The sequence below is a fragment of the Accipiter gentilis genome, chromosome Z, assembly GCF_929443795.1.
Source record: "Accipiter gentilis chromosome Z, bAccGen1.1, whole genome shotgun sequence".
NCBI classification, from domain to species: Eukaryota; Metazoa; Chordata; class Aves; order Accipitriformes; family Accipitridae; genus Astur; species Astur gentilis.
The window spans coordinates 47,822,670-47,846,434 of NC_064919.1; the positions used below are offsets into that span (position 1 = coordinate 47,822,670).

The 23,765-nt window shown below is 52.4% G+C and overlaps 1 protein-coding gene and 1 long non-coding RNA gene across 3 annotated transcripts; both read right to left on the reverse strand.

Moving 5' to 3' along the window:
* Positions 1 to 1,972: 1,972 nt before the first annotated feature.
* KLF9 (KLF transcription factor 9) lies at positions 1,973 to 17,415 on the reverse strand. 2 transcript variants are annotated; one of them, XM_049795504.1, is made up of 2 exons: positions 16,667 to 17,415; positions 1,973 to 3,123 (listed from the first exon to the last, which is right to left on the reverse strand). In XM_049795504.1, the coding sequence occupies exons 1-2, from the start codon at positions 17,133 to 17,135 to the stop codon at positions 2,891 to 2,893; spliced, it is 702 nt and encodes a 233-aa protein (XP_049651461.1). In that variant the 5' UTR covers positions 17,136 to 17,415; the 3' UTR covers positions 1,973 to 2,890. The 2 variants fall into 2 exon arrangements, 1 of the variants encoding a protein (XP_049651461.1); XR_007505096.1 differs by lacking the exon at positions 16,667 to 17,415 and adding an exon at positions 6,699 to 12,618 and having other exon boundaries at positions 2,994 to 3,123.
* LOC126036127 (uncharacterized) lies at positions 10,484 to 15,670 on the reverse strand. The gene is made up of 2 exons (XR_007505098.1): positions 12,612 to 15,670; positions 10,484 to 10,742 (listed from the first exon to the last, which is right to left on the reverse strand). It is a non-coding gene; the product is annotated as an uncharacterized LOC126036127 (long non-coding RNA).
* Positions 17,416 to 23,765: the final 6,350 nt, after the last annotated feature.

Sequence of the window (23,765 nt, forward strand, 5' to 3'; positions counted from 1 at the left end):
TACAGCCATTGTTTGCTTTTACCAAAAGAAAAAAAACCCCAGACCCCAAATGAACAAAACAATAAACCAAAATCTCCAAACCTGATTATTCCCAATGTATTCTGTTAGTGGTTAATGATCGCATTAATCCCATCTGTCCAGTGCTGAAATACAGCGTATGTTACAGCAAATGGGTTACCATTTAGGAAGGGTTTTTCTCAGAAGCAGGATCTTGTCACATGCAATGATCACATGTGCCTGTACATCCCATTGCCTCATGGACCAAAGGACCCCCTGCCTATTCGTTCTTTCAACCTTTGCAGGAATGACGACGTTTCTTTAAATGTGCATTCTACCCCAAATACACAAGATGGAAACCATAAATCTGGCCATTGACTTCCATGTATAGGTTAATCCTGGTAGCTAAGTGACCAAAGCATCTACGTACTGATTTAGGAGCTGCTTATCAGCTGTGGCTTCCCACTGTGGTTGACAGGATGTGAGGATGTCTTGTATTTCACAGGATCAGGTCCTAATTCTCCACATGCTGTGATTGTCCTACAAAATGGCAACAATCCAGACTGCAGGACAGACTCCAAATTTTGCGTGATCTTCAAAGAGAAGAATGAAGATGAATGTGCATGTGCCTTTGAATCTCACCGGGCTACACGTGGCCCTGACCCTACTCAACAAGGCAGCATTAACAGTACTGGTAAGGAGAACACTTTCTGTATTTCTAGATCAAAAGAAACACCGAGGCTACCTATTTTTATTAGGAAGAACGTATGTCTCTACGACTCAATTTCCAGAAATTAAAAGTTTGGTTTCTAAATAAATGTTTCAAAAAGCTGAAACAGAGGTAGAAAGTGTGTTTGGTTTCCTGATGTCTTCACTGAAGAAAACACATCCCTTTTTACTCCACAGACTGCTCAATATCCCCAATGCCTTAAAAGCAGTTCTCTTCACATAGACGGAATTTATCATGAACTACACAGGTAAAAACACTATATGCAAACTGATTTCTAATGCTGAAAGACTAATACAACTGTAGAAGAAAACACTCTAACTCTCTAATTTTTTTATTTTCATTTCTAGGAAGCAAGCTTTTTATCAGGTAAAACAGTAAGATACTGTAATTGCAGGTGTACTAACAAGATTTTTTTATGTACAGAATTTTACAAGATGACCTAAATTCATCTGCAGTGGAAACACTTTGGGTTTCAGTGTGATTACTCACGAGATGAATTTGGCCCTAAATCTCTGTAGTAGGGCTGCACCTCCCATTCCTCTTCTGGAGGAAGGGGTAAAAACCGAATAGGAGAAGAATGTTTCTGGAAAAAATAACATGTAAACAGAATTCTCCCCCCTTTATGCAGCTGGGGAGGGGAAAAAAAAAAAAAAAAAAAATCACCGATAAACTCTTACAGTTCATGCTTTTAACATTAAAAAAAAAAAAAAAAAAAAGAAAGAAAAACTCAGCTAATGACCACGACTTAAAAAGTTTTCCTTCAGCGATTGTTTTGCTCCTCTTAAAGAGCATAAAATATTTTAAAAATAAAAAGCAATATTGCCTTTATCAGTGTTCGATGTGCCATGCATGATACGGGTACAACACAAAGTACCAAGAGAAGCTTATGTCATAAGGAGTATTGCGACACACCCTCCGTGCTGTATTTCCAATTAGCTCATGGTTTTCCCCCCATACTCTACAGAAACAGCCATCAAGAGATACAGGAGCCCTTCCAAAGTGCTCCTTACAGTAACTTCAGCTGCTTCCATTAGCAGAGTGCTCTTAAGCAAAGGTCTACCCTCTCTGTAAGCACACACAACTCCCATGGGATGCCGCAGGAGTTAGGCAAGGGTATGAAAACAATAAATCTTTAAGGCAAGTGTAGGAAGAGAAAAAGCCTTTAAAAAAGCAGCAGTTTATAAAGATGGTAGCTGCTGTTATGCATCCATTCAAACAAAACACAGCAGAATAAAGCACTGTTAGTGGCATTTCTATAGTACAGTACTGTATTTATTGACAGATTAAAAGTATAGGATCAACTGAGAGACGTATGCTTCTGCTCCCACACCCCCACCACATTATCTAGGCTGATTTGTATTTTTCCAGGTAAGTGAATAACAGAGCTAACTACACATATGGTCAGAAAATGACTGAGCTGTTGTGGGGGTTTTTTGCGTTAAGTATCTTCTTGAATTATACATGTTTTTACTGGAAAAGTGCAGCTTATATTCAAAAGTATAGTTAATACAAAGAAAAGATAAAAAGACCCTTTTACTTAATTGGGCCTTCTTGAGTATAAATTCACCTTATCTCAGTATATCAATCAGACGCTATTAGTAACATACGTAATGTTTCTCTTAACAGTCTTTTTAAATGCAGGATAGTTCCGAGACAGAAGTAAACCCACTTCTACAATGTGCTATGGAGTTTCTATCTGAGAGTTATTTATGTGACTTGGAAAGCGGTTTTACTTGACAAACTCTAAATACAAGCAGCATTACACTGTTCAACGAAACATGTTCATGACACGGCAATCACGAAGACCTTGGGGTCACGCTACTGCGGTGGCATAGGCCAGACCATGGCAGTCAGACGTATGTACACCGGCATCAAAGCTTTACATCGGAGGAGGTGACCACCTCCTCTGCTGGCCATCCCTTCCCTCCTCTCACCCCGCAGTCCACTTGCTCCAGACCGCTCTTCCCAGCGCAGGGTGGGGAGGTGGACTACGGGGAGAGGGGCACAGAGTACTTTTCAATTTTTATTTTTTTTTTTTTTTTTTTTTTAAAATGTTGGCTACGTGTGCTTTTGGACGGCGAGGGCAACCGGCACCACTGCCTGCATCCTCGCCGCAGCTTCCCCCCTCCGCCCCCCGCTCCCCTCCCCGGGCCAGCCCTGCCTTCACAAGGAGCTGCTGGAGCTGCACTTTTTGGATCGCTTGATCATGCTGGGGTGAAACTCAGTGTGGCGGCGGGCGTGCTTCGTCAGGTGGTCGCTCCGCATGAACCGCTTCTCGCAGAGGGGGCACCGAAACTGTTTCTCGCCGGTGTGGGTTCGGTAGTGCCGGGTGAGCTCGTCAGAGCGGGAGAACTTTTTAAGGCAGTCAGGCCACGTGCAGGGGAATGGTCGCTCGCCTGCGGGGAGGAAACGATGAGATTTAGGGGGGCAGGGGTAATGCGGGCCGGCACGTACCACCTTTGCCGAGGAGCCAGGGAACATGCTGCTGAGGGGAAAAAGCTGCTTTTGTTTCCTGCCGTGGTGCCAGCATCTGCGGAGTTGTTGATGACTCGCTTCATCAGGTTTCAGTCTCACCTCCAGCAGAAGCCAAAACCCCCTCCAACCACATGAAACTCACACTCCGGTGCAGAAACCTTGCATGACCCCGAAGACTGTCAAAACAACAGATGAGCTCTGCCTGTGCCTGTGCATTTTTCATGTCGGGCTCGCTACGGCGGTTTGGGAACAGAGTGCCAGTATTATTCCTCTGACACTTCCATTCTGCTCAATAAAATAATTCGTAACCGTTATAAAAGAAGCCAAAAAAACCCTCTCACCTAGGACAAGTCATTCCAGCCAGGGGAGAACTGAGTGGGGAGGGACTGGGGAGAGCGGTGCAGCCTTGGGGCTGCAAACACAGGGTAAAACCGCTGAGGCTGCAGGGAGAAGTCCCATGCCCCGCTCTCCTCTCTTTCCCTAGAAATCCACGCTGCTCCACAGAGTATAGCTCTCCCCTTAGCTGCTTAGATGGCTGGTTTGAAGACAGGAAAAATACTTCATTATTCACAGCTCTAACAGTATAAATGTTTGCTACGATAGTGAAGAACCAAACCAGACATCTTCACCTAAATCACACCGCACCTTTGCTTTTAAAAACAAGGATGTAAGGATTGAACAGCACTTACTGTAATCTTCCTGGCACCCCGCATCCCTGCAGCTCACCTCTGCGGGTTGCACAGGCTTTGCCTACACAGGCACAGACCCAACACCTCCTGACAGGCAAGGCTGACCCTAGTCCACGGCACAGATGGCAATCAAAGGCATTTAAGTCCACACGAAAGCTCTGAGTCACAGAAAACATGCACCGCTGCAGTCTGATGCCTCAATTCCCTTTCTTAAGTCTCCTGCAGGGAATATAAATGACAGCTATGTGACAGCTATTTATAGTCAACCATGAAACATAAAAACTATCCCAGGAGTTTTCCAGCTTGAAAGAGCTGGAAAGAAACTCAAGAACTCCAGTATTTCTTGGTACTGTGAAGATCGGCACAACAGGTGAGCTCGCTTTACATTTACGGACTGTAAAAAGAGGAGTCGTTTACAAGAAAGTGTGCCCTGGAGTCCTCTCCAGACACAACAGCAGTAACAAAAGGCTAAATAAAGCCTTGAATGAACAGCCCAGGCACCAGGAGGACAACCAGCAGCAGAAAGCATGGCAGAGCTGTAGAGAGGAGAAAGGGCACTGGGGGGGGTGTGACTGGCGGCATCCAAAAGACCAAGGAGGTTGAGGACAGACCAGGTACATCGAGATGTAGCTACACCACGGGCTACACCATGGGCCCTGAAAGCCCTAGTGAGCCTCTTTTAAACAATGCAGCCATCTTTGCAGTTTAGGCTCCTAACGATAGGGTGCTTCTGGACAGGTGGCTGCTCCACCCCAGGCTGATCCGCGTGCAGTAGAACTGCAGCCGGACAGGCAGGACCACGCAGGTTACAGCAGCCTCTGGGGCAGCAACAGCACGGCTGCTTCCCCTGGGCTTTCCCTCCTCGCCTCGCAGCGAAGCTGGTCCTCAGTGAGGGGAGAAGGATGCAGAGGGAGACAGTCCAGCCTGGCGCCAGAGCTCGGTGGAGGCACGGCTGCCAGCCATCCTGACCTGGGGCTATTTTTTTTTTATAAACAGGTTTCTTGGCTCCCTGCTGTATGCTTTTAGACGTGGCTGGAAGTCCTTCCGAACAACCAGTGCCTGCTTAGAAGAAATTAATTAAAACAGTACGTAGGCTTACACGGGCACGAAGGCTGCAACCACAGCTACAGGGCTGAGCAGCACCGTAAGCTGCACAGAACACTTGCATCGGTGCCCACCATCCTCCCCTGGCTTTGCCCTGCCCGGCGCCCACCCTCGGCATCTCAGGCAAGCGTTTCACTTGCGCTGCTCTTTTGCTATCGATCTCACGGTTTCTGTCACAGCTCCCAGAAGCAGGCAGCAGTGGGAGGTGCAGAACAGCCTTCTAGCTCCCCCCCGGGAACGTGGGAGAAGTGCTATACATCTTGCATGTGTGGAGGCACCTAGTACACGGCTCTATGTCAGGCACTTACACCCCAGAGCAGTGGGAGCAGCTCAGGCATCCCGCCCCACCCCCAGAAGCCGTATTTCCAAACCTCTACCTCAGGACAGCTCTTCAGCCTGCCTAAGTGCCTAACTGTACTACAGGGAGACCAGGTGCCTAGGCTGGAAAACTAGGATCACAGTCTTTGGGGCGCAGCACCTGCATCTTAGGCACAGTAGTATCCAGCCCGGCTGCCTAAAAGCAGCATCTTGCATCTGGCCCCAAGTAGCCCTCAAGAAACTGGGCTTCCCCCTGCCCCTGCTTCCCGGAATTGCGGACGGGAAGACAAAATAGAGCCTGGTTACTGGAATTCCCTCAGAAACGCAATGGGAGTCACGCGACCTCCACCATCGCTACCCTGCGCTCCCACTTCACGTGCCAGGGGAAAGTGCTTTTAGGTTATGCAGCTTTGGGGAAAGGCAGGGTTCGGTCAGGATCCCTCGTGTATGTTCGGCACTGCACTTCCCAGGGAACCAGCCCGCAGCTCGGTGCGGGGAGCATGCCGGAGGCCACGGGGAGCCTGGCATGGCAGAGGCATGCCCCGCTACTGGTGGGAAGAGCCGCCGTGTACCGGGATGGCAAACGCAGCAGAGACGGCTGCTGGAGATGAGTGAGCGGCTGCGCTCCCTCAGACGCGCAAGAGCTACCAGCGGCACCTGCCGCCCACCGCCGAGCCCCCAGGTACAGTAGCAGAGAACAGCTTCACTGCCTCAGCAATACAAGCCCACGGAGGCTGTCACAGCCACTTTGGAAGCACGTATATGAAAGTAGGCCAGGCATAATCCCCAGCACCAGGGCACATGAAACTCCAGACTTCTCAGAGCAGAGAGACAAAGGAGGGGGGAAGCTTTTCCAGGCCCTCAGGGGTTGTCTCCGAGCCTGAAGATCCGCTGCTCCCCTCGGTCACGAAGCTGTAACGGACGACGCCAGCCCAGAGGGAGGGTGCTTCCACAACAGACTTCGGAGGTGCAGAGGAGCGGCGCAGTGCGTGTCCAGGAGGCTTCTAAGGCAAGGTACAGATGCTGGATGACATGTGACAAGTGTCCATTCAGCAAAGCTGGTCACTGGATTTGCTGGTTGCATTTGACACACTACTTCTTAAAGCAGCAGAGGTATTTGTGGAAGAGTCCACTGAGCAAATAGGTCTGGCAACTCAATGCAGCCCGGCTGCAATGGCCCACTGAGCTGCAATGCAAGCTAGTGCTGCCTCCATCTGGAGAGAGTGGATTTCTGTATCACGTCTCAGTCAAGAAACACTTTTGCCATACGATTTTTCCCCTTTAGTTTTGGGAGTAGTAATGTTAAAGCTTAAAATGAGCAGAACGAGCCATCAAAACAGGGTACTATTATAGACTGTTTTCTTTGGTGTCAGTATGCTACTTACGTTTTAAGACATGCCTTAGATAGGATTTCCATCAAGAGATGAAGGAATGGCCAATGGTGTATCACAATACCTTAAAAATATGCGCGATAGGATCTGAACACAAGAGATACAAGATGTAAATCATTTTCTTTAAAAAGATATGCATATATCCAGGGCAGCTTACAGAAGTAACAAGTGAAACAGAAACTGATTTACAGGTTATAGGACTAGGTGCATCTGCAGAATTCCCATTCTTTGTCCTGTGCGCCACCAGGAATGTAATGGGACATACAGTTTGTGCTGAGCACAAGCTAATGGTGGCTCTTCACAGGTCTTCTCTGGAGTCTAAAGAACTCCTGCAGCCCTGGCTTGCTGTAAATCCCATATGGATATAAAGGCCATTGTGGATCTTTTCAATCTTTGCTCTCTTGCTTCACTTGACCTTTTCTCCCTGTTCCTTCTCTCACCCTCTACCACAAATGGCTAGTTTCTTTTCTCTGCAAGTTTAAACTCAGTATCCGAGCTGCTTTGTGTGACCTGAGGCAGGTCCACTTTATTTTACTCTATTTCCACTTTATTCTGAATAGACAGTAAATTACTTAGCTTTTTTGCCCTATCCTGGGACATTCTGGGTTTTCCCACATTGTAGTCTTGTGCAGCAAGGGTTTCTGAAAAAGAATACAGAGTGGGCATTAGCAGACTCATTAACGGTACAGGTAGTACTAGTATCCCAATTCATCATCTCTCTCCTCACTACAAATTGCTGCTTTAGATGTGGATGACAGAAGTTAGGAGCTGCAGTTCATGGTGGCTTTAACAAAGATGAATTTGTTTGGACAAACAAGGGGTAGAGAAGTTCTGAGTCAGTTTTTTTTCTGGGTGGGGGAAGACTGTGTTCGAAAAAGCCGAAGACAAAGTTTATGATCACACACTTGGGCAATTTCTTGGTGTGTAACAGGACATGCACTAGGCCTGGAGCACACTGAACTTCTGTGGTGGAATGAACTTTTGGGTTAATTACTAAAATTGCTTGAGCACTGGCCTTGCAGAAGATATTCAGAGGTTGCTGTTGGCGTGGACGAAGATGAACAGTTTGCTAGGCTTACACTGTCTTCACAGAAGTGAGGTTGGATACAGCCATGAGTCCAGAGACTGGCAACAGTACTAGCTAACACACAACAGTCTGCCATCAAATGATGCTAATGACGCTGCTTCACAAACTAACTAGAAAACAAATGGACTGTAGCTACAGCTGCGTGAATGTATACCTCATTTAGACACCCCTGACTAACCTATGTTATTGAAGATGAGACCACCAAGTGCATGGTAGCACTGTGCTGCCTAGTATTCATAGCAGCAACTATTTTGAGTATTGAAACTGAAAAATGGTTCAGCGTTTGTCTTCTGGGATGCGGTGTCTGCATGTAGCTCCCACACTCTGCCCAGCTGCTGACATGGCACAGCTAGCCAGCAACTCCTGCTCCAGGGACGTCCACCCTGCCTGCGGCACCTACCCCGCAGCCCAGCCAGGCTGGAACTGCAGCAAGGCTGACCCCTCCTGCCAGAAACCTGAAGCAGCTGATGGGAAAGAGGGAGAAGGGAAAGCACACAAATACAGAAAGCCCAAAGAGCAAAAACCCCTGCCACCAGGCGAGAGCAAAACCACTTAGTAAAACAGGATGGGCATAACCAGCTCTGCATAGTTCAGATGAGAGAATCTAATCCCCACCTTCATCTTCCAAGATCCTCCTGTACCTCTGTGGCTGCCGGAGCTTGAAATTTCCAGAGAAATCTTCGTACTCTAGGAATAACTGCTCCTGAACCACAATCCTGGACTTAGGGACTTAAGAGATGACACTGATAAGCATTTCTTTTTTTTTTTTTTTTCATGTGATCCCACTCAGCCACCACTCTTGAGTGTCTCATGAAGTACAACAGGTTCTACACATGAATGTCAAGAACATGGTCCAGCTTATTGCAAGAGGCAAAAAAAAAAAAAAAAAAGAAGGGAGGCAGGCTATCTTCCTTGCTGCAGAATAGCTGCTATCTCAGAGGTCTCTCACTTCCCCCTCCAGTGTGATCCTTGCCCCACACACCCTGAATGAGCAATTTCCTGTGGGACACTGGATTTTGTCTTAGTGTCCACAAGCAAGATACTCTGGTGAAGATGGATCTTACAGACATCTCTGCATCCACTTCAGGGCAGAGAGACCGGAGGCCTTTCAAACAGACTTCTTCCTCTTCTGAGATATTCCAAAACCAGATCATTAAAACACGTGGCAACCACAAGGTACAGATGCCACTGCGAAACAGAGCGAGATCAGCAGTGAGGACGCTAGGTACCATGTGCCTAAACCAAGGGTTTCTGCAATACCTAAACTCTGGCCATCCGGTCTGGCAACAGAGCAAACAGACACTGCCTATGGGATAGGCAACGGAAGGATGGGTTGTAGCAAGGAGTTTATTCTGCCAGCACTGAGGACTAAAAACCAGAGGATGATTCAGGTGTTAAAATGCTGCTTTCAGCAAGTATTTAGACTAATCTGACATCCTCAAAACCACCACTCAACAGCTGCTTGCACATGCAGGTGTTTCAGTCTCTTTCAAAAGACCAGATGCAAAACCACCTGCGAAAACACACCGCTGCTGAGCTGCTGGGAGTCTAAATCCCAGCAAGACTCAGTCTTGCTGTTAGCCCCTGGTGACACAGCATCGGATGCAAGGGATATCCTTACAGCTTCTGTGCCAGATCACAACATCACAACCCTCCCTGCCTGACTTACAAAAGGCTTTCTTTGGGGGACTGTGCCTCCTTTTATATATATACACAAACACATATATATGAGACAGGGAAGCTACCTGGGAGAGACCCTTCCAAACCTCACCAGAGAGTTAAATCCACGTTTTCATAGCTGACAGGAGTGCCCTCAGCAGTATACTCTTGAATACATGGGACAAGTTCATACCTCTTCTCCTTTCCTATCTTATCTCCATTTGAACTTCCTCTGTTTTGCAGTAATACTTAAATATTAACCAAGCAATGGAGAGAGACTGACTCCTAGCCTGATGCTTAGGGCACTTACCTGGGATTGAAGAGCACTGGGTTAACCTCCTGCCCTGTCTGAATGATTAAATGCTCGCTAAGGGGCAACAGCTTTGACAGGGGAAGGACGAATGCAATTTTATGTGCATTCAGAAAGATAATACAACTTTTGTTACTTCACCCCGGATTTATTAGACAGCATTTCAGCAGACTCCTCCCTCAAGTTTAAGGTATTTAGAGTGCTCTCAGGCTATTCACAGTCATCGTTACTTGAATATAGATGGTGAACTATGCTACCGAAAGTAAACAGTATCTGAAGTGTGCTTTTGCCATCACTACCTCAGACTCTGGCCGTTCCATCGTAACTTGGCCCCTCCCTGCTCTTCCAGCTGCAGGTCTGGGAGCTGTGCAAAGCCACGAGTGGCAGCCGGCTGCCCAACAGCACAGCAGCTGACGAAGGGGAACAATCATTCCTGCAGGGATCCTAACAGCTGGGGCTGCAAGACACAAAAGCTAGCAAGAGTGGGCGACACCCACCACAGTCTTCAGTGCCACAGCACAACAGTGTGCAGGAACTCGGTAAAGCTGCATTTTCAATACATCCATCCGGAAACAGGAGTCACACTCTTACAGGTGATGCCTGCTCACTGCTTCTGTCCTACATGTGCACTTCTTTACGTTGACTCAATTAACATACAAACCTTTCTGGAGGGCTTTCCCACTGTGACACATACACCTGCTTAAAGTTTTTATTTTTTTAGGAGAAAAAAAAAAAAAGAAAACAAGGAGTCAGGCAAAACTGAACTTAATCTGGAGGATTTTTGCCTACCTTACTCAGCTGGCAAGGCTTCCAGTCAGTATGATCGTGCTTCTCCCAGACCTGGAAACATGTTCATTAGAACTCCAGCAATTTGCACATTTGCATTAACCCTTGAGAACAGGTGTTTCAGATGGAGGTCTGAATTTAGGAAAAAATGTCCTGCTGGGTCCATTTTCTGCTCTTCAGTCTTACTCTAAAGGATCTGGCAAAATAACATTGCATAAGCTGGATAAGAGAGGCTTAAAATGCTAAATTTCAGATTATACTCCCACAAAATACCCAAAAAAGCTCTCAGTGACCAGAGGCTTGTCAACGTATCAACATCTGTACAGTCTGTTGAGCTAGTGATAATCTAGAACACAAAAAACAAAGCAGCACAGTCAAAACCAAACTGATGCGGGGGCTGGATCAACGCTGTGGTATCTAGATTGCAGCACTAGGCAGCTGCAGCACTTATCTTTCCTTTCTACCAGAAATGCTCCTCAGATTCACTGTGCAGACCGCCAACCTACAGGTCCACGCCTCTGCCCACAGCCCTGCTACCAAACACTGGTGAGAGCCAAATGCCAGGAGAGCTCAAGGCTGCAGCAGCTGCCCAATGTAACAAAACTCCTGGTATCATTTGGACCTGGTCTACACAAGGATGCCGGTGGCTGAAAAGCCTAGCTGAAGAGGGAGAACTTTTCACCCATTTGGTTTTTGTGTGTCTGTATTAGGTTTGCGTGGCAAGGTTTTGGTAGTGGGGGGGCTACGGGGGTGGGTGGCTTCTGCGAGAAGATGCCAGAGGCTTCCCCCATGTCCGACAGAGCCAAGGTCAGCCGGCTCCAAGACAGACCCACCGCTGGCCAAGCCCAAGCCCATTGGCAACAGTGGTAGCACCTCTGGGATAACATATTTAAGAAAGGGGAAAAAAAAAATGCTGCAGAACAGCAGCCGCAAGAGAGGAATGAGAACATGCAAGAGAAACAGCCCTGCAGACCCCAAGGTCCGTGAAGAAGGAGGGGGAGGAGGTGCTCCAGGTGCCGGAGCAGAGATTCCCCTGCAGCCCATGGTGATGAAGACCATGGTGAGGCAGGCTGTCACCCTACAGCCCAGGGAGGTCCAACGTGGGGCAGATATCCACCTGCAGTCCAGGGAGGACCCCACGCCGGAGCAGGGAAAGAGGGCGATGAGTCCTGCCCCTGAAGAGGATGAAGCAGCAGAGACAATGTGTGATGAACTGACCGCAACCCCCATTCCCTGTCCCCCTGTGCCGCTGTGGGGGTAGGTGGAGAATTCAGGAGTGAAGCTGTACCCGGGAAGAAGGGAGGGCTGGAGGGGAAGTGGTTTAAGATTTTGTTTTACTTCTCATTACCCTACTCTGATTGACTGGCAATAAACCGATTTTCCCTAAGTCGAGTCTTTTTTGCCCATGAGAGTAATTGGTTGAGTGATCTCTCCCTGTCCTTATCTCTATCCATGAGCCTTTTGTTATATCTTCTCTGCCCTGTCCAGCTGAGGAGGGGAGTGATCGAGCAGCTTTGGTGGGCACCTGGCATCCAGCCAGGGTCAACCCATCACAGTGTCTAACCTCTTAATTCAGGGTACCTGATGCAGACATGAACTTCCCATTGATCCACAGCACCACGTGTTGAGAAGCATCTGGGATTTGCCTCCCCAGGCAAGTAAACTCCTACAGGTCCTGTAGGAGAAGGCATCTCACAAACTAGCTTTACGGTACCTTCTCTGTCCCTCTTTCCTGACCAGGAGCATCTGCTCTCAGCAGCCACATGCCCTTTAACTGGCTTGTATTCACACCATCATAGCAAGCGCACATTTCTTAAAGTTTGTTTCTCCCACCAGTTTCTCTCCTTCTCCCCGTTGGTATCTTGCCCTTTGATCCATGCTCCTGGCCCAGGCCTTCTGACTGAGATTGCTTGTTTACTCTCATATGCCTTTACTTTCCCTGGAAACCCCCCCAGCCTGCACACCCCTCTCTGTTAAGCTGCTCCCCCCACCCCCCACCCCCCGCATCTTTGAGCCTAGTAATAACCCTACGCATTACCGGCCATAAACAAATCTCTAAAACTACCTATTTAGAGAAGGCTGTGCATTTTCAAAGTAACTCCCTGCATAGTTGCTGTTGCTTGTCACTTGCTTGGTCAGCTGAGTCCCTCGCCTTCTCCTGACCACTGCACCGCTTCCAGGGCTCCGGTCTCGTGTGTGTCTTGCCAATGCGTCTGGGCTGCCTTCTCTGCTCTGAAGGGAAAGTGTTCAAGACTTGGTCATGCCATCTCAATGCTCAAGACTCCCAAGCAGCCACACCACTCAATCTCTCCTGCCACCGCCAAACTTCACCACCATTTGTGTGTCCTACACTCCCACAACACCATCCCACGAGGGATGGCGAAACCCAAGTTGTGGTTATGTTGTACAGCTATCCCTCCGCCTGCCTTCCTGACAAACAGCTTTTGGCTTACGAGCCTTCGGGGATAAAGCCATCTTTTCTCTCCTACACCAAGTGCCACGCACCTCAGAGATGCTACTGGAAACAGCTCACGCAGAACAACCTTACCTGTAACGCTCTTCCTGCTCAAGACACCAAAACTTAAATAATAAATGCCAAGTTACTTTTGGATGGCAGTGAAGGGACAGGGGAGGCAATAGCTCAGTTTCAGCGATATGCTTCTCCTTGTATCCCTGGGCCTTTGCAAGTTAGTATGTTTTCAATGTAGGTATACGTACACGACAGAATGAAGAAGGGCCCGATCGTATCGCAGAAACACCAGGGGCCTGGTGAGGAATGAAAGGACTATCCCCCCAGGAAGGGGCAGAGTTCAGACTTCCTTGGCTTCCTCCTACAAATCCTGATCTACTAAGTCAGGCTGAGTTCAGTAGGATTGGCAGCACAAGCAAGGGGGCTGTTTGCACAAGTAGGATGCGCAAAGACACTCGCTGACCTTTTCCTGTTAAGATCATCGCAGAAGACAATTTCTGATGGATGGCTATTTTGGGTCTTCTGGAAACTGAACTAGAGTCATCATCAAAGGCCCAAGCTTCAAGCAAACGGTTATACAGATATTTTTAGTCTCTGAAATACGGAATGCCTTTGAACTAACAAGTTTAAAGAATCATTACTAAGATACAGACCTCTAACCTCTGAGCATCAAGGTTCTGGTCTTCTACTCCTCTACCTTTAGTCGGTATTCCATTTTTTTGCTTTGCATTAGCTTACCAAAGACGATCTGGTGAGTTTTTAGGTTCCTACCATTACACATCACACAGAGCAGTATCCAGAGCTTTCCAACTTAGTATCTGTGAGTAAAGAGAGCTGTGGCTACAAGCAAGCTCACGGGTGTGAGCGGAAATCCATTTTCCAAGACAGAATGACTGGGATTTTATATTAAAAATTTAAGACCAGGAAGCTTCTACTGGTGGCTGCGTGCCTACTTCCACTAAAGGCTACACAGCAGTAAGAAACTCAGTTGGTGGCCCAATGAAAAATGGCAGGTAGATGAAAGCAATTCAAGGGGCTCAGATACATGACAGAAATTACCTGGGGAAAAAAAAAAAAAAGAAAGGAAAGGAAACGGCACTAAGGAGGGAACATTAACGCTCTGCAATACGCAGTTATGAATAACTCCAGAGGTCCCACTGAATCCCACTGTTGCTAAGGAATTGTTCTGCCATCTATAAAAATAATTAACATCGGCAGTATCGTTTAGCATTTCAGTTACCTACAATTATCTGTTCACATTAGGAAGCTCTGAAAGTTCATTACTGCTAGATGTCTGTAGCGGTTTTAATCACACAGAACTACCGTGACGGTACATCAGCACGTCTGAGTCAAACTTCTCATACTTGGAGCTAAGGCCACCCACTTGTGAGCAGCACATGCTAAACCTCACGCCACTTCAGGAGGTACTTATTATAACACTACTGCTTACAGCAAGCAGTGTGGGTTGTACAGTACGTTAATTTACATGTCATCACCCAGAACGCCATCCCAGTCGATGTCTATTTTCGTTCCCAAATCGGGGTGGATCTCTGAGCACGGGGTATTAAGTGGAAATGATGCTAATGCATTTTCTTTATCACTTATCAGCCAACATTTTGCAAGGCATCAGTTACATCTGGCCTCCAAAAGAGCATCAGAGCTGCAGCCTTTGAGCTGGTAACACAACAATCCTTGGCACCGGTCCTGAGGTCAGCACAGGGTCACCACTGACCATCCTCTTTCCCAGCTCACAGAGACAGTCTTAACTGTCCAACGACAGAGCTCACGGCCGAGCCACATCCAGTAACCCTCCTCCTCCTCCTCCTCCCCCGATCTCTGGAGCTAAATGCCCAGCAGATCGGCCCGCAGGGCACAGGCAGGCAACCAGCGCCGGGTCTCCTCCTCTGCAGAGCACGTACACCGAGGCACACAAGCAAGCCAGAGCAACGGACGCTCGGCTGGAGCCCAGGTGTGGCCGTGCCCTACCCAGGCTGCCCTAAAAACACTACAGCAATGCCTCCCGGTACGTTCCTCGGGTGACAAACTCGTTTCGTACTTCGCCACTTACCGTCACTGCCAACAGACAAAACCCAGAAAAGAACTGCCACCAACAGATGCGAAGCACTTGAAATTAAGCGTTGGCAGCGTTCGTCTCCTTTGACCCGCTCCTTCCCGTGCTTGCGCACAACCCTTTAATTTAGAGCGGTTTTTAAGCAGCCCCGCGTTCCGCGCCGTGACCCCAGCTGCGACTGAGAGGCGCGCAGCCTTTTTTATTCAGCCGCCTGCACTAGGGGGCTTAAAAACGCGCAGACAAACGGAGAAGTCTGCCGCCGCTGCCCCCTCAGCGCTCAGGCAGAGCCGGAGGAAATGCCGGTTGCGGCAGCAGATCGTTTTCATCCGTGGGTTTCCATGTTGCCCCACCCTCCGAAGCGCCCGGGCGAGGGCCGCGGCCGGGGCGCGGGCAGCCTGATGAATGAAGCCCCCGCGGCCCACGCCGAAGCTGGGTCGGGGTAACCGATACGGCCAGGGACAGCTGGGCAGCGCCAGGGGCCGGCCGGTCACCCGCGCAGGGCGCCCGCATCTCCCCCCGCCCGGAGGAGCCGCGCCTCGGCTTGAGCGTCGGCCGGCTCCCCGGCGGCGGTCTTGCTCCACCGGCAGCCCCTGCCTGGGGCAGACGCCGCTGTTTTTAGGGGACGGGCACCGCAAGTTCGCCCCCGCCCCCCCCTCCCCCCCCCCCCCGCGCCCTTCGGCTGCCGGGGCGCTGGGGCGGGGGGGCGTGCCAGCAGCACCCGGCGGTGCGGCGGGCGCCTCCGCCCGCCCGCCCTTCCCCAGCTCCGCCGCGCTCCGCCACCCCGGCCCCGGGCCGCCCGGCTCCCCCGCCACGCAGCAGCGCTCGGAAAAGGCTCCGCAGACGCCGGCCGCGCGGCGGGGGGAGCGGAACGCGGGTTCCGCGGGCAGGAGCGGCGGCGGGCGGGGGGCTGTCCCGGCTCCGGCTCCGTCGGGGAATACGTGCCACGTCCTGCCCCGGTGCGAGGCGCTCGTCCGCCTACACCACGGGGCGGAAGACGCGATTCCCGGCGGTTTACCGCACCGGCGCCCCGAGGGGGGGCTCGGCGTCCCCCGGGGCGGCCGCCCCGGCCGGCCACGCCGAAGTTCACGCCGCTCCCCGGCGGCCGGCAGCTGCCGCCCGCCCCGCGCTGCCGGCGGGGGACGGGCGGGCAGCAGGCCGGGCGCGGCGGGAGGCGCTGCCGCAGCCCCGCCCGGGGCAGCTGCCCGCTCCCGCCGGACCGGGGCCGCCAGTCCGGCACCGCGGCGGGGAGGGAAGGGAGAGGAAGAAAAGGGGGGGAGGGACGGAAAGAAGAAAAATAAACCCCAAACCCAACCCTCCCCGCCCCCCCCCCAAAAAAAAAAAAAAAAAAAAGCGGGGAGGGGGGCGACGGGGGCTTGGGGGGAGAAGTGTTTAAGGAGAAAGCGGAAAAAAAAAAAAAAGAAAAAAAAAAAACCCAAAAAAAAAAGCCAACCCCAAAGCGGAAAGGCAGGGCGGCGGAGGCGCGCGGCGCCGCCGGGCGCGCCGCCGGCCGGGTTCACCCGGGGACAAGCGCTCGCTCCCCCCGCCTCCCCCCGCCTCGCCTCCCGCCGCCGCCGCTGACCTGTGTGCACACGGTAGTGCGCCTTGAGGTGGGATGACTTGCCGTAGACCTTGCCGCAGCCGCTGTAGGGGCACTTGTGCCGCTTCTCGGCCGCCAGCTTCCCCTTGGGGGCGGCCCCGGCGGCGCGCAGGCGGGGGGGCGGCCCCGGCGGCGGGCTGCGGGGCGGGCTGGAGCCCGGCTCGGTGGCCGCGTCGCTGTCGGAGGCCGCGTCCTCGTCGGGGCTCTCCACGCTGTCGCTGCAGACGGAGGGGGCGGGCAGCGGCCGGTACTTGTTCAGCTCCAGCAGGCTCTTGGCGATGGCCAGCAGAGCGCAGTAGTCCTTCCAGGCGTCGCGGGGGTCGCGCAGCTCCCGGGCCGCCTCCCCTTCGCCCGGCATCTTCAGCCGCGCTGCCTCGGGCACGGCGGAGCGGTTAGAGATGGAGACCAGGCACTGCGCCGCCACGAAGTCCACGTAGGCAACGGCCGACATGCTGCGGCCGCGCCCCGACGGCGGGGGGCTCCGGGCACCCTCAGTGCGCGCCCGCCGGGCCGCCCGCGCCGCCGCCAGCCATGGCCCGCCCGCCCGTGGCGCGGGATCTCTGCGGCGCGGGGAAGAGCGGCGGCGGCGGGGAGGAGAAGGGGGCGTGGGGGGGGAGATAAATAGCGGGGCGCCGGGCAGGTCCCTCACCGCCGCCCTCCGGGGGCGGCGCGCAGCCGGCGGGGGGGAGCGCCGCCCGCCGCCCGCGCGGCCGGCCCGGGTCCGGCGCGGGGGCCGGGGGAGAGGAGACCGCCCGCCGCGCCGCCGCCGCCGCCGCCGCTGCCGCTGCCGCCGCTGCCGCCGCGCCCCCCGCGCCGCGCGCCGCCCGCGTGCTCCTGCCCGGGGACGGCCGCGCCGAGTCCCATCACGTCAGTTTCGGACCCCCCTCCCGCCCCCCCGATTGGTCAGCGGGCAGGGCCGGCCGGCTCTGTTTACCTTCTCCCCCCGCCACTCACAGCGCTCGTTTTCGGGGGGGGTGTGTCCTCCGGGCGGCCGCCTCGCCAATCCCCGCGCTCCCTCCCCAGGCCGCGTGCTACTCCGGGCGCCCCGCCGCGCCCGCTTAAAAGGGCGCCGCCGGAGCGGGGCAGGGGCGGGCCGCCGCGCCGCCCCGCCCCGCCCCCGGGGGCGCGCCGCGCCGCCGGCCGCCTCCGCTCCTCGGCGGCCGCCGCCGCCGCCGCGGGCCGGCCGGGCGGGGGCGGGCGCGGGCCGGGGCGGCGGGGCCGCGCGGCGCCGAGCGGGTTAAGTGCCTCCCTGGAAGCCCTACGGTCCCAGCAACCGGCCGGCCAATAGAAAGTGAGCCGGCTGATGTCACTGGCGAGGCCCCCGCCAATCAGCGCGGGGTTCCGACGGGTGCGCAACACTTGCAAACGCGGCGGGCGCCCGCGACCCGCCTGGGCCCGCCCACCGCCCCGCGGGGAGCGGCGGGGCAGCGCGCGCCCCTGCCCCTGCCCCGGCCGGAGCCGGAGCTCGGCGGGTGGGGCGGCTCGGGAAGGCCCCTCCCGAGCGGGGCTTCGGTGACCGAGGGAGGCGCGAACCGGAACCGGCGCCCCCCCCCCCCCCCCGCCGCCCTCCCCGCCATGCTCCGCGGCGCCCCCGCACCGCGGGACCACGCTGCCCGCCCGGCTTCGGAAGGGGGCTCCCCGGGCCGGCGGGAGGACCGGCCTCCCTGCGAAGCGGCCCCCCCCCCCCCATCCCCGGAGAAACCGGGTGCCGTTATACATATCATCGTCGCAACGTCATCGCCGAGACACACAGTCCCTTCCCTCACGTTCACTGAAAACGGGGGTGGGGTGGGGGTGGTGGTGCAGAGGGAGACCCTCCCCACCGGGGCCGCCGTTCGGTGTGCAGCCGAGACCGGAGAGCCCGCCTGCCCCTGGGGCACCCGCCACCGGAGGACCGTGGCGTTTACCCTACCGGAGGTGGTGCCGCTGCGCTGCCGGCGCGGGCCGGTTAGCAGGCAGAGAGGTACGGCGGGTTGGAGACGTTCCCCCACCACCCAGCTCAAACGAACCCAGAAAACCCACCATCTCCACCCAAATAACTATGTCCCGTCGTCCGTCTCCCCCCCACCCCGCTGCTTCTTGCTCCAGCAAAGGTACAGAGGTGTTGGGAAGGTTAGCTGACCCCCACGCTGTGGGAGGAGAGCAAAAACTGATTTTATTTTCTGGATGAAGCACCACTTAACAAAAGGGAAAGCCGTTGCCGTCACCCATAAACCGGCAGCAGCGAGAGGCGCCGCACGCTAGTTTGCCCGTTCTGCTGCTTTGCGAGCGTCAGGAGAGAGCGTAACGGGGAAGGACCCCGCCGTTGGAATAACGTACGTAGGCCTCTACCCAGCACGAGCCGAAGTAGAACCAGGGTGCCTCGGACGCCGTCGCGCAGCTGGGGAAGCACGGTCCTGTGGGACGGAGGAGTTTCACTCTCCTTCCGTGAGCCGCAGCCCGACGAGGCCGAGCCGCGGCAGCCCAGCATCCCTAACTGGACCTCGCCGTCCTCGGCGGCAGCCCGTCCTTCCTTGCAAAACCAGGCAGTGCCCAAACGGTAAAGAGCTTTATGGATTGCTATCAGTCTCTTTAACTGAATGTGGAAATGGTGGGGAAGCGGCTGCAGAAGTGAGGCCGTGTTGCTCTCTTCCTGCAGGAAATAAAGATGAGTAGCTGTCAGCCATTTTGTACGCTAGCACGCTAAATCTCTAGGTATGACCTCGGGCAATGATAATCCTTTGCCATGGATAGCTGGTATAAGGCTCAAACAATATTGCATATCATAGCTGGGCAAAAAAAACCCACTTGACAACCCAAACGAACAAGTGGCTCCATCTGTAACTGGATCATCTGTAGGGTGATGAAGATCAAACAGAAAACACAAATAGAGCACAAATACCTAGCGAGCCGGCCATCGACGGATGAAAGTAACTTTCTCGCTGTTCTCTGAGCATTTTTTCCCAGCTGACCATTGGTCTCCGGTGCTTACAAGCCATCAGGCAGAAAAGGAGGCCGTAGTCTCCAGATCTGGTGGGAAGGAGGAACAGAACGCGTTGTCATTCCCATACTGCTAACACTGTTGCTAAATACAGCTTTTTCTCTTTACTACCAGTGGCCGCAACTTTCTCATCCCTTCAGAGGGGCAATAGCATTTTCCGTGGAAAGCTGCCACCCTGGTTCATTAATCTGGGTATGCGGGATGTAGCTTCAAGTTGCCCGTTTGTCAGCTTTTTGCACAGCACTCTCAGAACTTCTTTGGCTGACACCATCCAAAGTTCCCGCTAGGAGATGTCATCATCCACCTTTCAGTGACACGGAAGCTGCTCCTCAAGCAGGTCAAGAAGATGACTTGACTAATTCAAGGCTAATCATCATGTTAACAAATCCTCCGTTACATACCATTTACATTAATTTGTACGGTTCAGAGAGGGAGGTGTTATATAACCAAGAAAAAAAAAAAAAACAACCAAACTTGTTCTTGTTTGCTAGGTTTTTTTTTTATTTGAGATAACTCTTGGCGGATAGTTTAAAGGCTAGAAAATAATCTGTGGCCATCTCCATAATGAGGAAGCATACCGAGCTTTCAAAAGAATTCCTGTATGCCTCCAAGAATACATTGCTTATTAAAGTCAAAATAACACCTTTCATTTTGATGTATGTAGCAGTCCAAAGCTCCAAGACTCCAAACTAATTAGGTCCAAGTGACACCATTATGAAGTGATGCCAGTGGAATTTTATACTTGGAGACAGTGTCAAAATGACCGCGGCTACTTTCTGAACAACAGCACAAACATGCTGGGGAACGGGATTGTGTTTGCAAACTCCTTTGTCTCCAGGTGATCCAGATGATAGGTGCCGTAACTTGGATTTGACTGTGATGATGATAACATTTCGATTTGGTTGCAGAGCAACCATTTAATCCATAGCTCAATTTTTAATTCACAGCAAAGCTAATTTTTTACAATAATCAAGGATGATTATTGTCGCTTGTAGAGATAATAGCTTAAAACCACTACAGCACTTTGATATAGCCCTGACACCTTGGGCGCCTTCATCACCAAATGGCACTCGCTTGCCAAAACCTGCAGTCCAAATTCAACTCACTGTTTGCAACTCCAAAGCAGCTCTTGGTCGGCTGGTGTTTGCCCCCCCCCCCTCCATGGTCCCCGGGTACAGGAACATAGCACATCTGGCCGCCCCTTCCCAGGGGCAGCTACTCCGCCAGTGTTGGGGTGGAGGTTCGTCAGTGGGTGTTTTTGAGGCATCTGCTTGTTCTCTGAGCCAGAGGAAAGACGCACAGACAGGACCATTTATGGGGGGTGTAAGTGAGGAAGATGGTGACCCCCAGGCAAGTGAGAAAGGCACGGTGGGGGCTTAGGTCACAGCTGGGGGCTCACACTTGAGGGGAGGGCAGGGAGACATTGCTGGGGGAAGTAGCAAGGAGGGAAATGAGAAGTGAGATTCAAGCGCCTGCAGAGAAGGAGAGGAAGGACAAGTCTGTGTGTTTCTGTGTGCGTGAAGGGGAAGGCCATCCTTCCCACGGCATTTACGCTTGCCTTACCAGGGTGGCGCGCACAGGTTCTCTGAGAGAAGGGAGGCTGCGGAGGAAGAAGAGCTATTTACTACCTTTGAGGCTTTCAAAAATGTCTTCTGTTTTCAAAAGCATAAGTTTTCCAGAGTAAAAACCAGGCCAGCTTTCCTGTTCTCCACACCTCGCAAATCTCCTGCACTCTAACCCTGTGCCTAAAACACTGGACCCTTTTTCTGGAGGATGAAGACGGCATGCAAGCGCATGGCAGGTGTGCTTGAAGAGACCCGCAGTCTGTGGGAGCCCTCAAGTTTTTGTGCTCCAAAAGCCTCTCTGTGTAAATGACCTTTAGTGCCACTGTGACTGAAGAGGCTTTCTTTTGAGGAGCAAGTGGGCGCATAAGTGCCGGCAGGAGTCGGTCGTTCTGCTTCGAACCTCGTTCAGTTGCCTTCTGTGGGCTCTTCTACAGAGCGCAGAAGTTTATTCTCTGACGGTGTCTTCCTGCCAAGACAAAATAAAGAAATCCATCCTGCTTCTCTATTAATATTTGCTAGTATTTTGAAGGCCAGAGGCTCCAAGCGTTACTCTAGTTTATGCTTTGACTTTGTTCATTCTCTGGGGCCCTTGAAACTACATGTGGCATAAGCTCCATATGATTTGACAAGATGCTGAGTACTGATCGATGGTTAGAAGTGGCTGAAATTAAATGCCAAGATAAATGACCTGTTTGCTGACCTGTGTTCTTAAATCCTGTGACCATGCTGAAGATCCGTTACGTGATTGATATTCTGGGAGCATTACAGAATGGTAATTCAGCAGTCATATAATTATGAACACGTTGTAAAGTATTTTACACGTACGTGGTATCTTTTATACCTATGTGTTGCCCAGATTGTCCACATATATCATCAGGGAAATACGGCAACCTCTTCCATCAGACAACAGCAACTATCCATTGCGAAGCCTGGTACAGTAGGAAGAAATTGTTTTAACCTTTTGAAGAAATCTGTCTCAGTCACTGAACACACAGAGCCGACAAACAGTTGCTTTATAAAGCCATCTGAAGTAACAGTAATTTGGCTTCTGTAGATCAGAAAGGGAAAACGGGAGTCAGCACAGCTGGTTGCCATGTAGAGGCTTGCAAGACGCAGCAAGTATGCTGAAACTAGTTTTTACGCTAGCAAACTGGCCTTCCACTTTAAAAGCAGCTAAGCAGTAGAAGGCTATTGACAGAAGACACTTCTGGCTTCAAAATCCAGCAGTATGAGGATTAGCGGTCTCGAATTCAACTTTCTTTACAAACAAGCACGGTGGATACAGAGCTGTATTGGGGAAGGCGTTCCCTTCCTGTTTATAACTCAGCGTGGCAAACCACTTGCTACTTGGAGATCTAGTGCTTCTCCGTTGGTATCCTTTAGCTTCTTGTGGTCTAATTCTGTCCATATTCTGCACAGCGGGATTGATCGCGGGTCTCGGTCTTGAGCTCTCTCTAGCATCTCCTGAATTGCAGCTCATGTCCTTAACTGTGACAAATTCTGCTGGTCCTGAACCTCAGAAAGAAGGACAACTCCTCCCTCCTGGGGTTTACCTCCGCAGGTGGTAACTACCCAGAGGATGTCTATGCCTCAATGAAATTACAGCCCACGTGGGCACCAGGGATCTGGATTTAAACTCGGTTTGGGTACTGGTAGTGGTGTAGCCATGGCAGCATTGAACTCAGCGTGGGCTAGCTGCTCGAGTATGCACCCAGGATCCCAGATGGATTTTACAGCCTGCATCAGACACCATCCTTCAGTGCACGTATGGGTGTGTGAGTCTCAAGTTCAAAAGTAGAAAGCTAGACTAAAGTTAATTTGGGAACGTCTACCTTCTCCTGCAGTGAAGACACCCAAGTGAAAACGAACTGGCGGCAGAGCCAGCACCTAGCGCACGTGGGGAATGTGGACTGGGGATCAGCTTCAGTTTATGGGTAGGTTTAAAGGACAGGATTCTGCTTGACTCAATGGTTCACACTCTTTTCATAAACTGATCCAGAAAAAAACATCCTAGCGCCTGCATTCTCAGGATTTGTACCGCCATACCAGGTGAAAATAGGTTTTGTCATTTCTGTCAGGGGGCGCAGGGTCATCAGGTGAGTTTGTCGAGCGCCTTTGTGTGCAAGGCCTTTGCAACTTCCTAATTAACACTGACGCGACAGCAAGAGCCAGTTCGTGGCAGCTCTGCCGTTCCACCGTGGAAGGCTGTCATGGGGAAGAGGTGCCGCAATACAGGCCGGAAAAGAAAAAAAAAAAAAGAAGAAGGAGAGGGATGGAAACGCAACAAGCTGAAGCGCAGTCCATGTGTTTTCAAGGAAGGCATGAAGGTCTTCGAGGATGGAGATGGCGGTGGGATGGAGATGCTCGGTCACAGACCTCAGCGCGACCCCTCCGACCGGAGCCGGAGACCCGGGACCTCGCCGAGGAGCCGTAGGCTCCTCGGCGAGGTCCCGGGTCTCCGGCTCCGGTCGGAGGGGTCGCCGGGCAGCGCTACCCGCACCCCCCTCCTCCCCGAGCTGCCCGCAGCCCCGCTCCG

Bases quoted from the DNA above. Each gene is read 5' to 3' on its own strand.
- KLF9 (XM_049795504.1), bottom strand. From the start codon at position 17,135: ATGTCGGCCGTTGCCTACGTGGACTTCGTGGCGGCGCAGTGCCTGGTC. The intron at 3,124-16,666 runs GTCAGCGGCGGC...TCCTCCCCGCAG, and splicing joins GCACTACCGTGTGCACACAG to GCGAGCGACCATTCCCCTGC.